At 41.7% G+C, this 16,243-nt stretch overlaps 1 protein-coding gene across 1 annotated transcript in view; it reads left to right on the top strand.

Annotated features, from left to right (window-relative positions):
- Window positions 1-16,243, top strand: part of Pgm5 (phosphoglucomutase 5) — a 170,041-nt gene that overhangs the window by 28,375 nt on the left and 125,423 nt on the right. Inside the window, exons 3-6 of the mRNA XM_051146273.1 lie at window positions 5,619-5,765; window positions 9,125-9,250; window positions 11,230-11,420; window positions 11,972-12,126. Coding sequence (XP_051002230.1) covers window positions 5,619-5,765; window positions 9,125-9,250; window positions 11,230-11,420; window positions 11,972-12,126 — 619 coding nt within the window. The remainder of the gene's footprint in view (window positions 1-5,618; window positions 5,766-9,124; window positions 9,251-11,229; window positions 11,421-11,971; window positions 12,127-16,243) is intronic.

Raw genomic sequence — 16,243 nt, 5'->3', positions numbered from 1 at the left:
GGTAGAATACATGTTAGGCAATACAGTAGCACACTCAAGAATTAAATGGGCTATCACCTTATACTTGCTAGGATGGCTACTATGAAAATAGCAGGCGATAAATGTTTGAGCGGATAGGGAGAAAGAGAAGCCTAGAACAGTTGGAAAGAACTTAGATTGCTATAACCATTAAGGAAAACAGTAGGAAGGAAAAACGAAATTTCCATATGAGCAAGCCATCTCTCTTTTGGCTCTACACACAATGATGCTGCACCACCATATTGCAAAGAAATCTACACTCCCATTTTCTTTGTAGTATCTTAACCACAATAGCTAAGATATAGATGTTAATAGATGAATGGATGAAGAATGCGGTAGACACATGATGGCATAGTATTCAGCCTTAGAAAAGGATGCCCTGCCATTTGTTACAACATGGATGGACCCAGAGGGCATTCTGCTAAGTGTAGTAAGTGTGAGCGTACTTACAGGTGGAATAGAGTTAGTCAGCTCTATAGAGACAGAGGATAAAACCAGCACTTGTCATTGTTGGTGAGGACCTGAGGGAAAGATGGAGAAATAGAGGCCAAAGGACACAAGGAAGCAGGCATGTTGGATGAACAACTCTAGGGATTTAATGTACAGGAGGAGTGTTACAGATGATTGAATTGCAGTGTATTCATGATTTTATTCAGTTGATCTTAGGTGCTTTGCTACAAGAAAACTACCTGTGTAATGATAGATATGTTATTTGATCCATCATAGTAACCATTTTATTTATTGTGTGTGTGTGCACATGTGTGCACATGCATGTGTATGTATGTATGTATATATGTATATATGTATGTATATGTGTGTGCATATAGAGGGCAGAGGTCAACCTTTAGGGTTATTCTTGTTTTTTAAAGAAGTTTTACTGGCCTAGAATTCGCCCTGTAAGCTAGTTTGACCAGCCAGTGAGCCCTGGGGATCTACTGCTCCTGTCCTCAGTGCAAGGATTACAAATGCATTCCACAACCTCCACCATTTTCCCCGCTTTTTTCCTTTTTCTATTTTTTTCCCCACATGGCCACCAGAGCTCTGAGGCCCTCATGCTTAGAAGGCAAGCACGTTATCAGCTGAGCTATCTCTCCTGGCCTCACTTTATTTTCTGTATGGATTCCACAAAACCATGTTGTGGACTTCAATTACACATAATAAAACATATTTTGAAAACAAAGCAAAACCCAAATTTCCTGAGTTCTTCATTTTCTCTGCCCCTCCCCACCCCCATTTTGGATCAGTGTCTCACTATGTAGCCCTTGCTGACCTGGAGCTCACTGTGTAGATCAGGTTGACTTCTGCCTCCTAAGTGCTGGGATTTAACCTGTGCGTTACCACATGCAACAAATGCCCCATCTTTGAAAGCCAGCTTAGGGCAGTGCTGTCTCACTCAGAAAATGCTTCCCCATGGCCTACATCCAGTTCAGCAGCAGCTTTTGAAGATTTCAGATAAAATGTGAAGTTTCCAAGATGTTCATACACTAGTGGAACCACGAGCCAAAGTTTGGTATTTTGTAGAAAAGTAGAATACATAAGTGGCCTAATGGATAATAAATTTCAAGCAGGCATTCTGTGTCAGCACATAGTTTCCTACCTTAAAGAATTATCTTTACACTTGACAATGATGCTGAAGTATAGCTCTTCACAGTTGATGGTTTCTGGCAGGGTGGGGTGAGGTGGGGAAGGACTCAGTTTTCTTTTAGGGACTGGCCACTGGGAGTTTGACCTCGCTCTAATGAACATATGGGCAACACAAATTGAAGTTGGTGTTTTTTGGATTTTTTTTTTGTGTGTGTGGTTTTTGTGGTGAGGGAGGGTGCAAGGGTGGGAGGGTAGACATGGGAGGAATCAGTGTGATCAGGGTACATTGTACAAAATTTGCAAATAATAAGAATATTATGTTGGAGAAAATATTTTTACATTGATTTGTTTAGTTGGGGGGACGGGGGAGAGTGTTTTTTGGCAGTCATTCTCTCCTTTCATCATGTGGGCTCCAGGGATCAAGGCCAGGATGTCTGGCTTGGCAGCCCCTTTCTCATATCTTATAAGTGTCTCAGTTGTCTCTGTGAGGCATGAGAGGAGAAAAGTGTGATTGTGTAATAGTCCAATTCCGTTACCATTACAGAATATTTAAGACTGAGTGGTGTAAAGAAAAGATGTTTAACTCACAGATTTGAAGGGTAAAAGTTTAGAACACTTAGCCCCACATGTTTGGCCGCTTGTGGGGTCTTTTCTGGCCACATCACATGATGATGGGTGACATCATTGTAGCCGGACATATAAGAGGAAAAGAACAGTGACGTGATGAGACAGGAAGCCAAAGGGGCTCAGGGACCAGAACTGCTCTTTTTATAACAGTATTCCTCTCCAAGGAACTAACCAGGGCCCCATAAGAACTACATTAATCTCATCAGAGGATGGTATTTCCATCGGCTTACCCACTTTTCACTGGGCAGATGGTAATGAGGGCTGGCTGCTGTGTCACAAGCTGACCTAGACTGTGAGGACTCAAAGGCAGCATCTCAAGGCTGCCATCCTGCCTCTGCAGAGATGCTTAGAGTAGGAGCACCGGCTGTTCTTTCACAAGTCCTAGGTTTGAGTCCCAGTACCCACAAGCTGCTAATAATAGTCTGGTCTATAACTCTGGTTACAGGGTGATCTGATGCCCTCTTCTGGCCTCTGTGGGTACTGCACACATGGGGTGCACATACAAACTTGAAGGTAAAACATCCATATACACAAAATTTAAAAAATCTTAAAAACCTCAAACAAAGACACGCCATGCTTTATGACTTCGGCTTTTCCACTTGGAGAGGGTAGTAATATTCTGTGATTTTGAGTATTAAGCTCCCTGTAACATATCCAGTGTGTTTTATATAAGTTTTCGTACACGTTGGCTCACATGAGGACCCCAGAGTCCTGTTGTGACAAGAAACCAATAAAGCTAGGATTAGGGTGATGTTCTGGGATTAATCAGGTGGTGGAAAGTGACAAATAAGAGTGTAGAGTGGGTTCAGAGTCAGGCAAATGGATGATAAAGATTTTGTTAACCTCGGGAGCTCAAGTACGACATTTTTCAAAGGATTTAAAGGAGTAGGAGCAGTGGGAACAGTGTCAGGCAGCGATGATGACAGTAAACGCAGAAGTAAGTCACGGGGATGGGACACGTTAAGGGTCTTTTTTTAAACATTCAAATGCTTTTTGGTAGCCTGTGGAATTGTGGGTTTCAGCATGACATCTCCTCACATTAATGTCACGGTACTTCACAGCGATCTGCCCCTGATTCTGAGAGTATCAGCATGGGTGACTGAGTAACCCCAGATCATTATGTAGAGCTATGCAAACTCTGGCTAGAACACGCTTTGGTTTAATAAACCAGTGTGCTTTGGTGTTAGACTTCAGACTTCATAATCATGACATACACAGGCAAGTAATGCACTATTGTACCTGGTGCCACCCCATGTCTGCTTCCCCCTTTGGGGTACCAGGCACACTGAGCTGGACTGGAGGGAGGGAAGCTGAGTTGAGCTCAGGGGAGTGCAGTGCAGGATCTCAGGCAGCAGTGAGCATTCCAGAAACAGACTTCCCGGGAGACAGCTTCAGTGAGACTGCTCATTTAATTGGGAGGAACATAGGCTATTTAGACCTCTGTGGGGTGAGTGTACATCATTGGCTGGGGCCAGGCTGTTGAGGATGCCTCATATGCACAAGGAGGAATTCCAGGTGCTGCTGGACATTACCTTATAAGAGGAAAGGAAGTTTAACCTGGCAGACAGGCTATGTGACCTCCTCAGGAAGGCACGGGTGGAGGCACAGGGCTATGTGTGCTGGGGCATGCAGACCCAGGGCAGAGAGGGAGCAGTCCTACTCTTGCTGATCTCAGGATGAGATTTCTAGGGTTTGGACACGTCTCAACCCTACTCTTGTTCCAGACCGGCTCCCCCTCTGCATGGCTCTTCAGTCCCACAACCTGGAAAGTGAGTGTATGTATGTACATACGCACATATGTATAATTATGTGCCTACATGAAGGCCAGAGGTTAATATCAGAATATCAGTTGGCTTCCTCTATTACTATCAGCCTTGTCTTTTGAGATAAGATCTCTCTCGCTGAACTAGGAGTTCACTGATTGGCTAGACTAGCTGGCCAGTGAGCTCGATCCTTTTCCTGTTTTCCTGCCCTTGTCCCCAGCACCAGGGTTATAGGCATGGGATACCATGCCTGCTCTTTACAATATGTGATTGTTGAGGATCCAGGCTCAGGTCCTCATGGTTATGTGGCAAAGCACTTTACTGACTTGATCCATCTCCCAGGCTCGTCTGAGCGCTTGAGGTTTTCACTCATCCCATTTAAGATAACTGTTGATAAACCTATGAGGGTCTCTCTTGCCTTACGTGCTGGAGTGGAGCTGTTGCTTCTTATTCAAAGAAGGCAGCTTTGTTCAATATGAATGTATTAAGAACCACATATATTATTTAACATTTTCTAATAGTTGTATAAAAAATGTAAAAAAGAACATCTAGGCAACACAGTTTGTTTAACGTACTATATCAGCATACTTCAATATATAAATATAAAGTATTATATAACAAGTCACATTGCTGTCTGTACTAACTTAAAATTTGGATGTGCATTTTATAATTGTAGCCTTTTTTTCACAATTGTAGCAATTTACAATTTTACTTTGAATAGCAACATTTCAGGTACTCAGTAGCTAAATATGGTGGGTAGTCATCATATTGAACAGTACAGTCTCTGGAATGGGAAATGAGATGAATCTAGAAACAATTTCTGTTCAGTGGAAAGTTACATTATAGTCAGCAACAATGATTCACACATTTAAAAAAAACTACCTAGCTGTGCTGTCTTTTATATTTTTGGCCATTCAGCATACTTATTTATTTAGTTCCTAACATTCTCCAAGACCAAACAAACAAAAAGAAACAACTAAGGCTTGTGTGTTTTAAAAGAGGAGGAAACAAACAAATAATTTCATCCTCAACTCATTTAAAATCTCTCTCGCTCTACCACTGTTGCCACTTTGACTGAGGAAATATATCAGGGACTTTTACCTGCCTCTCATTTTAAGAAACAAAGCTGTAACGGAGAGTGTAAATGGGAAAAATCAATTTACCTGGATAACTGCATCTATCAATGAGACAATAGCGAGGAGTAGAATTCATTTTTTTTTTTTTGAGGTGCACTCTGGGAGCTGTGGTTTAAATCTGGAATCCCTCACTTCTGTCAAATGCATATCCTGTTTGTGTCTCATTTCCTGGATAAAGCTGATTACATAACCAGGTCTCCCCAGCAGGTGTAAAACTATTTTTAGAGTGCATGTATCATTGCTTAGAAAAGTGGATTAAAACAAACATGTGGGTTGTTGGTCTACACAGAGCAGGCAGGGCTGGTCAAATATCCTCCACAGTGACTGAATACAACATGGGAAATGCGTGGTCTAATTGAACTGTGAATCTTTGTTCACTGTGTGGAAACTAAACGAATTCCTCCTCCCTAGTGCAGGAGGCCGGTAATGTTTCTCTGATAGGAATTCTGGAGGCTTTAAAAATAAACACATATTGGGTATCAAATTTTAGGTCCTGCTCCAGATGCCGTCTCAGATAAAATATACCAGATCAGCAAAACAATTGAGGAGTATGCCATCTGTCCTGATCTTCGAATTGACCTGTCTCGCCTAGGAAGACAAGAATTTGACCTGGAGAACAAGTTCAAACCGTTCAGAGGTAACAGATATTTTGGAAAAAAAAAATCAGAAAAATTCCGTGTGTTGGGGGCAGCCTTCCAAGAAGGGTGCCTATTGGTGGAGCCTGGGCATGCACAGGAGTGCAGTAGTCCAGGCTGGTGCTCAGCGCTTTCTGTGGGGAAGGATACTTCGAGAGAGCCACTGAGTTAGTCATCTCAAGAGTGGCTCTGGAGGGGTTGTTAGAAAGTGTATGCAGTGCAGAAAGAAACTGGGAAAGCCTCTGTCTTTAGACCTGGACACTTTCAAAAGTTACTCTCCGAACGGTATCATTTTCAGCATAGGGAAAGGTTTGCACTTACCCATCGTAGCATACATGGTGTAGTCTGTGGACCCCAAAACCTGTCTTTCAATAATTTCTAAGGAATGAAGGTGAAGATGCAGGTCAAGAGAACTAAGAAAAACAAATGAGTTGTTAAACTTGCCATGGGAGGTAGGAGTTTCTTTGCCAGGCCAGAGCCATGAAGTTCTGCTTAACACACCGTGGTTGGTCACCTGCTCTCTACGAAGTACTGTCCCCAGAGATTTTAACAAAGGGATTCAGTAACTACCAAGTGTATTTAGGCAAGCTGTTCAAGAACTAAACAAGTGGTCTGGCATACCATGTAACCACAGAACTTGGGAGATTGAGGAAGCAGGGTCATAAATTAGAAGCCAGCCAGGGCTCCACAGAGAATAAACTAAGAACACACTTTACTATTTTACCAGTTCATTTTGAACACTGTAACAATATTCATGCCCTGAATATGCACATCACACTCTTTATGCAATTAAAATTATACAGAAGCTACTTAGGTAGCATTCGAAGTCCTATATTTTATTCTTTTAGTGCCTCTACAAGATTGGGTACGGTTTGCATCACAAAGGTGACCTCATTTGACAAGTAATTTAGTCTATGCCACCTCTTCTGTAGTGCTCTCTGTACTTTGCAAGGGGAAGGGGTTGATAAAGATGTCTTATTTAGGGCTGAGCACTCAATTATCTCTCATCAATACTTGGACAAGTTATGCATCCTATATTAACTATTTTCTACTTCAGAAGAAGCTTCTGGGGCCAATGTTGAAAGCAACAGTAATCAATGGAGATAAATATAAATAATATAAATACTTACTTGGCAGTTTGGTAACATGTCCATTTTGCAAGATACCAGTCCTAGATTTCCCTGTAAATTCTATGATCTCCTGGCTATGGGTTTTTGATCGGGCTTACAGTACTAGGAATTAATTCCCTTCTGCAGAGCAGGCCTCAAATCCAATCCAAGCCAAAGGAATTGGTTAGCCCTATAACCCTCATGCCACTTGTACCCCAGGGGGAAATTTCTCATTTTATTAACCTTGTTAGAGGTGCACACATATGCAAATATAATCATGTAGGCAACTAGACAGCTGTACCTAGGTTATATATATAACAAAATTATTTAAATATGCCTGACTTTATATGATTAAAAAGACTGGGGCCATAAGATGGATGAGAGCTATCAGGTGTTGTCACCAGAAGAAGTCATAGATATTTTAATTGTTTTGGGCATATTTATGATGCTATAGTTTTTCAGAGACATGAGTCTTTGGGGAGCCCGTTGCTGTAACCGCATTGTTGATTGATGTCTCTAAAGTGCTGGTGATAGTCTGGAAAGTAGGTGGAGAGCTTCCTGGCTTCCCAGAGTAATTTGGAGATAATCCTTTGAGATAACTTATGTGCTGCACTCCCATTGTGTTAAGTGGTGTGTAGTGCTTGCATTAATTGAAAACAAATAGTCTTTGGTGTCCCACCTTAAGGTGTAAAGAGTATGTGTGAGATAATGGGAGTGTTTAATTTTCCTAGATTCTTGTTTCCTTGAACTGTCTTTGTGGTTATCAAATATTCTTAGGCAAACGATTCAAGAATTGAAGAGCCAGCATGAAATTTCCCAAAATATCTTACATTATAGAGTAAGTTAAAATGTCTAAAGCATTCAAGGCCTAAAATCAAGATGTATAGTTCATGGTCGGTGATTTTTAATTATTTTTTGAATTAATATTCTCCCCACTTCACAAGATAATGAAATAGTCTGTGCTCCTTAAGAGGTAATTAAATTTGAGTAGATAGTCATATGTTGGTTTAGATGTAAGGAAAGTATTATGAGACATGTGTTTGACCAGATGAAGGGGTAATTTATATCACACATTAAATATTGTCCCTGGATGTACTGAAAAATTATTGAAGATTGATTAATAATATCTTTAATAGAGGCTTAAGCAGTTTGGCTTCGAAGTAATATGACATTGAAAAGTAATATACAGATAGCTTTAAATTTTTAATTATAGGGGTCTAGAAAGATGGCTTAGTATTTATGAGCACTTGCTGCTTTTCCAGAGTACCAAGTGTGGATTCCAACATTCAGGAAACTCATAACCACCCACAATTCCAACTTCAGGGGATCTGATGCCTCTGTAGGCACCTGACCTCATGTGCAGAAACCCAAATGTGTACACACACACACACACACACACACACACACACACACACCTAAAGAGATAAATAGATGTAACTATAAATTTTAAAAAGCAGTACTTTTTTTTTGGACAAATTTTTATTTCTTCCAAATGCAAATGTTTACTCCTCCAAGGAAAAATGCTTTTTGAGTATTACTTGTGTGTGATAGATGCCTGAAAAAGGTGCCACATTCTCTGTGCTGGGTTTTCATGGGTTTTAAATAAAAAGCTTTGCTTGGGATCCTTGATGACACGCTGGAGAGCCCGTGAGTTCGCTGAGCACCTGCAGGCGTTTGCCATGCCCCCGGAAATTAGCTATGAGCTGATGTGAAAGAGGGCTCATGTAAAATCAGGATGCTGCCCTGCTTCACGACTTCTGTCCTTGGATCCAGTGTGCATAATAACATTTGGAAAAGAAAGGTCACAGCTGAGGTCACTCCTTTATGTGTTTCACACCAGCTGAGGCATTCTTTGGCTAACCTCACAGGAAAGACCACTGCATATGTGGGTTGCTTGCTAGCATTGGTGTGTGCACAGCTGGGCGAGAGAGGTGTTGAGAAGATGTGGGCAGAGATGTCAGTACATTTGTATTATACATTCTTCTGGTGGTTAATTTTCCCTCTCAAAAAGACTGTAGAATGACAGTCTTTGTGCTGTTGCTTCTCTGAAAAGCTCGTTGCATTTCGCTTGTGTGGTGATTTGAGTTCTTGTCTGCAAATGGACATTTCTCTGACCATGTAACATGCAGGTTACACTGGGATTTTTGATCAGAATTTCCCATCATTCGGGTAGTAATTTTTCTTGTGCCTCTAAAGATCATTTCTGGCTGTGCTCACTGACATCCTCCCCTCCTGTTTTCCTCCATCATCAGTGGAGATTGTGGACCCCGTTGACATCTATCTCAACCTCCTCCGGACCATCTTTGACTTTAATGCCATCAAGAGCTTGCTGACTGGGCCCAGCCAGCTGAAGATCCGAGTCGATGCTATGCATGGAGGTGAGCTTGCGCTGTCACAAAAGCAGCGGTTAAGAACCTTAAGGAGACCTCTACATCTTCAGATACACAGAATGTTCTAGAAATTTTCAAGACTCCAGTTACTTTCTTTTTATGTAAATGACAACAAAAGTTGAACAGATTAATTTGGGCCTGTACCGTGTGAGTGTGAAGTAGATCAAAACTACCTATTTATAGACTTTAAAAATCTGACTATGTTTTATAATTTAAGCAGTTGAATAAAAGTTATCATGAAAAACATAGATGCCCAACTCCTTTCTTCAGTCAGTGTCCTACTTTCTAGTGGTTAACTCTTTCAGCCCCTCTAGTGGCTTTGAAAATTATCTCCTTGTTATGAAATGCCACAAATACCCAGCTGTTCCTTAACTTTTCAGTTTTGAAGACCACAGGCTTCTCACCGGACTTTCATAGTCAGCCCTCCGCCTGTTCCAGCAGCCCCTGGCAGCTATTCTGCTGCCTTCTGCTTTCATTGTTTTGCTCCTTCCGGAAAGTCATATAAATGGAAGGATAAACTCAGAGTCTTTTGCTTCACATCTTACTCAGCACACTGTTTTGTTTTTTGTTTTAAACATCATTCATGGCACACGTGTCCCCTCTTGTTCTTTGTTACTGTTAAGTCCTAGTCTGTTTTACCAATGTGCCACAGTTTATCTTTTTGCTGGTCGATAGAAATTAGCCTTTCGGTCCCTGGTGTTTGGCTGCTACAATTAAAGGTGCTATGAATAGTCACAAAGTCTTTGTGGAAACGTATGTTTCCATTTGTTGTGGGTAAATTTCTAGAAGCAGTATTGTTGAGTTCAGATAGTGAGTACCTGCTGAATTACATAAGAACTCAGCTGTTGTCCAAAATAGCTGCTCCTTTTACATATCCAGCGGCAACTCGGAGGCTTCAGGGTCTCTGAGCTCCTACCAGCACTTGGTAGTGTCAGTCTCTTCCATTCCAGCCATTTTTGCTCCATCTTGTTCATCTCTTTGAAGGCATTCTCCCTGTGTGAAAAGGTTTCTCTTTGCTGTTTGTTCCAGACTCAGGTTTAGTGTGTTGTGTTGGGAGAAAACACAGGAAGGTGACCTCTTGTACATTTCAGCCGACAGGAGTGCATGCTGATCCTGTCTCAGGCTCTCCTCCTTCATTTTAATGGCTTCCACTTGTGTGGTCCCCCCTGCTACCACTCCTCGCAAATTTATATTCTTCCTTCAAGTCCTACTCAAAACACTGCTTTCTCTGGGCATCTCACCCATGGGTATCATTTTTTTTTTTTCTAAGCCATTGAGTCCAACTAGACACCTCTCTTTTGGTCTCACCTCTCCACTCATTCTGTAGATTTGACGTGTCTCACTACTAGATAAGAGCCCAGGAATGTAAGAGTCACGCACCTTACCCTCTTTAATCCGGTCCTTTCAGTTCTTAACATAGGACTTCAGGGTTAGGTCTCCTGGTCCATGGAACTGCTATGATTGCTCAGCATTCATTGTTCTGCAAGAGGCGCTTTGTTTTATAGGAAGCTTCTGGGATCTGGGTGCCTAATGATATACTTGGCAACGTTGCAACAGTTGTACAGAGGGGGTTACTAGTGCCCGTTAATGCTTTTGATGGACTCAGTTGAAGTGCTTAATACATGAGATGCAGCAGGTAATAAAGCATTATCATAGAGTTGATTTCTTTAAGGCAATGTTTTAGGAAACCGTAAAAAAAAACAAATTCATCTCACTGGATGATTGACATCTTTGATCTGCTTAACAGTCCCTGGAACATGCTAGATGCTCAGTAAGTGGAAATTGCTATGACTATTATTTTATATTATGTTATATTATGCCCCTAAAAGTGCTATGTATTTTTCTTCTTCCGGGCTATTAAGTGAATTGTTATCTTTTTTTAACCTGAAGAAAATACCTAGGGGAGAGTATTCTTCAAGTATTTTTACACTCTCAACTATCTTTTTTTTTTTTTTTTTTTTTTTTAGTTATGGGACCCTATGTGAGAAAAGTTCTGTGTGATGAACTGGGGGCCCCGGCCAACTCTGCAATAAACTGTGTCCCACTAGAAGACTTCGGAGGGCAGCATCCTGACCCAAACCTGACATACGCAACTACCCTTCTGGAGGCCATGAAAGGGGGGGAGTATGGATTCGGAGCTGCATTCGATGCTGATGGGGTAAGTGAGAGGGTTCCCAGGATGCTGAGCCTTTCGTCATGTGGTAGAAGCAGCATCGGAAACCAGAAACTCTGAAGCTCGTGTGCATGGGGCATGGGGCCCTGCCCCCACTTTGCCGTTAGCGCCATGAAACTGCCACACCTTTCTTTAGTTTCAGGTTGGTGTACGCTATTGGGAAATTGTTTCTTTAAAAAATAATCAGGCAGCAAATTTTCATTTGTCGCTGGCTTTGCTGAAAGTGCCACATGCAGGGACCAGCTGTTTATCAGTCACTACCACTCTCTAATCCACTGGGGAGGAAAGGGGTGTGTCCGTGGAGGCCACTGAAGCATGAGTGAGCTGGGCACAGGTCTCACCAAGTGGATAACATTCCAGCTGTATCAAGATTCCGGGCCCCTGGGGGATTTGTATGGCTTACCGTGCCTCCTTTGGCCAATTCATATCATTTTAGGTTGTTTAAATGGCAGGAAAGTGGCTTGTTTTGAGGATGGGAACTGGGTATAAAGACCAGATGCTTCTCCCTGATCATTTTCACACATTCCTTCCTCCAGGACCGTTACATGATCCTTGGCCAAAATGGCTTCTTTGTGAGTCCCTCGGACTCCCTTGCCATCATCGCCGCCAACCTCTCTTGCATTCCATATTTCCGTCAGATGGGGGTTCGTGGGTTTGGGAGGAGTATGCCAACCAGCATGGCTCTGGACAGGTAAGCAAGGCTGTTACTGTGACGTATCTCGTAGTAGACCTCTGACGCCAAGGCCCCTCTGTTGGCAAATGGCAGTCATTGTTCCTGCTCCGCTGCAGGCCAGGTGACAGCCTGGGGACTTAGGGATGTGATGTGTGTGGTGTAGCAGTGTGAGAGTCAGGTGGCCTCAGCTCGCTTTCATATTTGATACTATGTCTTACTGTTAAGCATCTATGATGTGGGGAAGCTAACAGTGTCATCCTTAGATAGACTGGTGAAGTATGGATGAAGTCATGCTCTCTATGACCAGAAGTGCTTGCCTATTCCCAGTGTCATATAAGTAGAGTCCTCTACTATGGCTTTCTTTGTTGTTGGTGTGTCTCATTTGATATATTTTGTTCATCTGTATGCACTTTGTTGAGACATAATAAATGTCCATAAATGTGTGTAGTCTTTAAGGTGCATATAAGTAAAATGAAACGAGGTCAGACTATATTAGACGCAAGACTCAGCTTTTGCTTTCATCAGGTGGGCAACAATGGGCTGCCGAATTGCAGGATGGTTCGGGACGCTATACTGCAGTATGGCTGTAAGAATGAAATGACGCTGTGCAGAGGGCGCCCACCAGGAGGTTCACTCTGGAGGCCCTTGATAGCGGGACCTGGATTAGATCAAACCCAGAGCCTCAGACATGCGAGGGCAGCACTCTGCCACTGAGCTGCAATCCTGTGCCTGCATCCGATGTCCTTATAAGAGTGGAGCATGTGCGTTAGAGGACATTAGACAGCACAGACAAATGAGAACCCAGACTATCACACTATTCCCAGTTACCTAGGGTGATAGGCAAGTTCATACCTGTGCTGTGTCTTGTTCTGTGTACATACTGTGCAGGTATAGTTAAATATATAACATAAGTGCACAATAACAGTGTATAATGCATAATACTGAAAAAACTAAAAGTTCATACTGTTTTTTAAATCAATTTATAATCAATTGTCTATTAATATGCTTTTCTTTATCGTCTGAAACCAATACAACATTTAAATTCCCCCTGAACATCCCCAAAATATTTTGAAGGTTTATTTTCTGGATCCCATCCAAAGCCATACATTGGGTCTGCTTGTGTCCTGTGGTCTTTCTTTGTCTAGCACAATTCATACCTGTTGGCAGTGATTTTTGGAGATCTGGTCAGTTGTCCTCCAAAATGTCACCTTCTATATTGTGTGGCTATTTTCTCGTGACGTTATTTGTTCAGTTAGGCATAAAGTAAGAGTTATATGCTGTGAAGTGTATAAGCTTGAGAGTTGAACTCAATGTGTTTTGAAAGTGTGACTGTGCATTTAACCAGCACTCAGATGAAGGCGTGGGTTAGCCTCATAGCTCTGCAGCCCTCTTACCTCTTCCGGTCCCTGCAGACAGCCTTTGCCATGATATCTATCACCGTGGAGGTTTGCCTGTTTTACACGAGGCATGGGTGGGATCCTTTGCCTCGTCACCCTCCCTGTTTTAGATTTATCCTCATAGTTGCATATATCATAAACACATCCCTCGTTGCCAGGCAGTATACTACTAACATGTGAGAATATTGCCATTTGCTTTTGGTTTTCTTTTTTTTCTTTTTTTTTTCCAGTTTCTCATTGACAGACATCTGGGCTTTCTGCAGCTGGTAGCTATTTAAAGCCTTTGTTGTTGCTGTTGACACATTTTAATCACTCCTGGGTAAATATCTAAGAAGAAATATTGGGTTTTAGGGTACTTGTCCATTCAATAAACTAAGAAACTGTTTTCTATCTTAACGCTTTTCTCAGCAATGTGGGAGCTTGTTGTTGCTTCATATTCTCCCCAGTATTTGGTGGTTCGGAGAGGCTCTTAGCTTTAGCCATGCTATTACCTGCTAGATGTCATTTTATCATAGTTTAAAATCTCACCATCCAAAAATTGATGATATTGAATTATGTCATATGCTTATCAGCTACTTGTTACCTTATTTCATTGTATATTCATCCAAAAGGTGTTTGCATGTACTCAGAGTTGGGTTAGTATGGTTTTGTTATTGTTGTTTTTGATTTGTGGATATATATTCAGTCTTTTGTCAAGTATAGTATTATCTGTATTTTCCCTACCTGTAGCTTGCTCCCACCGTGTGTGTGTGTGTGTGTGTGTGTGTGTGTGTGTGTGTGTGTATGTGCGCGCGCGTGCATATGGGGGCCAGAAGTCAACCTCGAGTCTTATTTCTCAGATGTTGGCCACATTTCAGTTTTGAAACAGGGCCTCTCACTGGCCTGGAAATCATCAAGCAGTCTATGGATGTGCGTGTCTCCGCCTTCCCAGGGCTGGGAAGTCTGTGACCACACCCAGCTTTTTAACATGGATTTGGGGCTCTGGATTCAAGGCAGACAATTTACTGACTGAACTATCTCCCCAGCCTCTGCTTTTCATTTTTTCCACTCAGTGTCTTTTGATGGGCAAAGGTTCTAATTTTTTATGAAATCCAGCTTATTATTTTTTTCTTATGCTTCACCAATTATATTGTTACTATAGATGCTTTTGGCATCTATGAGAAATATTTGTTTACTCTTGTTATGTGATGATATTCCTGAGAGACAAGAGCAGGCATCTACTCACTCCGGATAAGGACACACCAAAGTAAAGACACCTCCAGAGTCGAACTTGGTGAGTGGAGGTTTATTGGGTTACTACAGGAGCAGAAGTGACTAAAAGTCAGCTGCATCACCAAGGTCCACCCCAGCGTGGGTGACAGTGCACAAGATCTGGAAGCCTGGAACTACGTGCACAGCCTGTAGACTGCTCAATCAGCTGGGGAGTGTCCTCTCCAGCAGCTCAGGTGGTCTGAACCTCTTTGAGTAGCTGTTGATGTCTTTGTTGCAGGTGACTTGGCTGATCTGAGCTTCATCTAAAAAGTTCACCTTATCTGAGAGTCTTCCAATAGTCTTTACAGCTTATATATGCTTGTGCAGGGAGGGGCCTAGTATACCTGGCCAGTCTCAGGGACTTCTTGAAGCCACTGAGTTGTTTACTTCCTGAATCTTAATGAGCTTCCAACCGAGACGGATGGTTCTCAGAGGAAATTGCTATATAAGACTTTAAAGGTCAGAAAGATATGTCCCCTGTGTTTTTCTTTTAAAAAGTTTCAGTTTTAACATTTATATTTATGCTTTAAATTTTTGGTTCATTATTATGTGTGGTGGGAGGTAACAGCTGAAGATCTTTTTTTTTTTCAATGTTCAGTTGTTACAACTCTATAAATTGGAGGAATTTCCTCTCTCCTGAATAGCATTGATTTCCTTTTTGTTATAAATTGACTGGATGCGCGCGTGCGCGCGCACACACACACACACACACACACACCTGTATATCTATCTTTTGGGTGTTTTTAATCCTATTCTATTCATTTTGTTGATCTTTACAAAGATACTACACTGAAATCAGATGAGTCCTTCGGTCATTTTTATTTTCTAATTAGTACATGTATATCTACCAGGATTTCTCCAGTAATGCATCCATTTTAGAACCAATGTGTCAGTTCACACCAGCACCCTTTGAGACCTTGATGGAGACTGTGTTCAATCTATGAAGCCATTTGAGGAGGGTTATATTTTAATAACACTGGTTCTTCCAATCCATGGTTGTATTTCTAAATAGATTTTCTTCAATTCCTTACATAGACACTTCAAGTTTTTAGTGTAGATACCTGTCAGTTTTTGTTAAAACTTGAGCCTTATATAAGTGAAGTAGTTTTTTTTAAAGAAAATTATTTTATTTTTTTAATTTTTATTTATGTGTATGTATGTGTCTGTGTGAGTGAATGTCATATGGTGCAGGTGCCCAAGGAAAGGACCCTGGGCATTATGTAGCTTATTTGGTATTGCGAAATTCTACTTAAAACCTAATTTTATAATTTAGACAGAATTTGTGTATATCTCACTTACCTCAACAATAGTTTTTTGAGGAAATTGTGTCAGTCATTCCTGTCTCCATATCTACGAAGAACTAGTCATCAGAAAAGTTGAGGGCCTGGTTCTAGGCCCCACAGTTAACTAGAAATGTGGGGTTTGACCCTGGGTTTTCTGACACAGTTACTATTGCAGCTTCCGGGGTCTAGAGGGTCCCAGACGCA

This window comes from Acomys russatus, chromosome 5 (assembly GCF_903995435.1).
Source record: "Acomys russatus chromosome 5, mAcoRus1.1, whole genome shotgun sequence".
NCBI classification, from domain to species: domain Eukaryota; kingdom Metazoa; phylum Chordata; class Mammalia; order Rodentia; family Muridae; genus Acomys; species Acomys russatus.
Note: the sequence above shows the minus strand (reverse complement) of the source record. Positions and strands in the feature narration are given on the sequence as shown.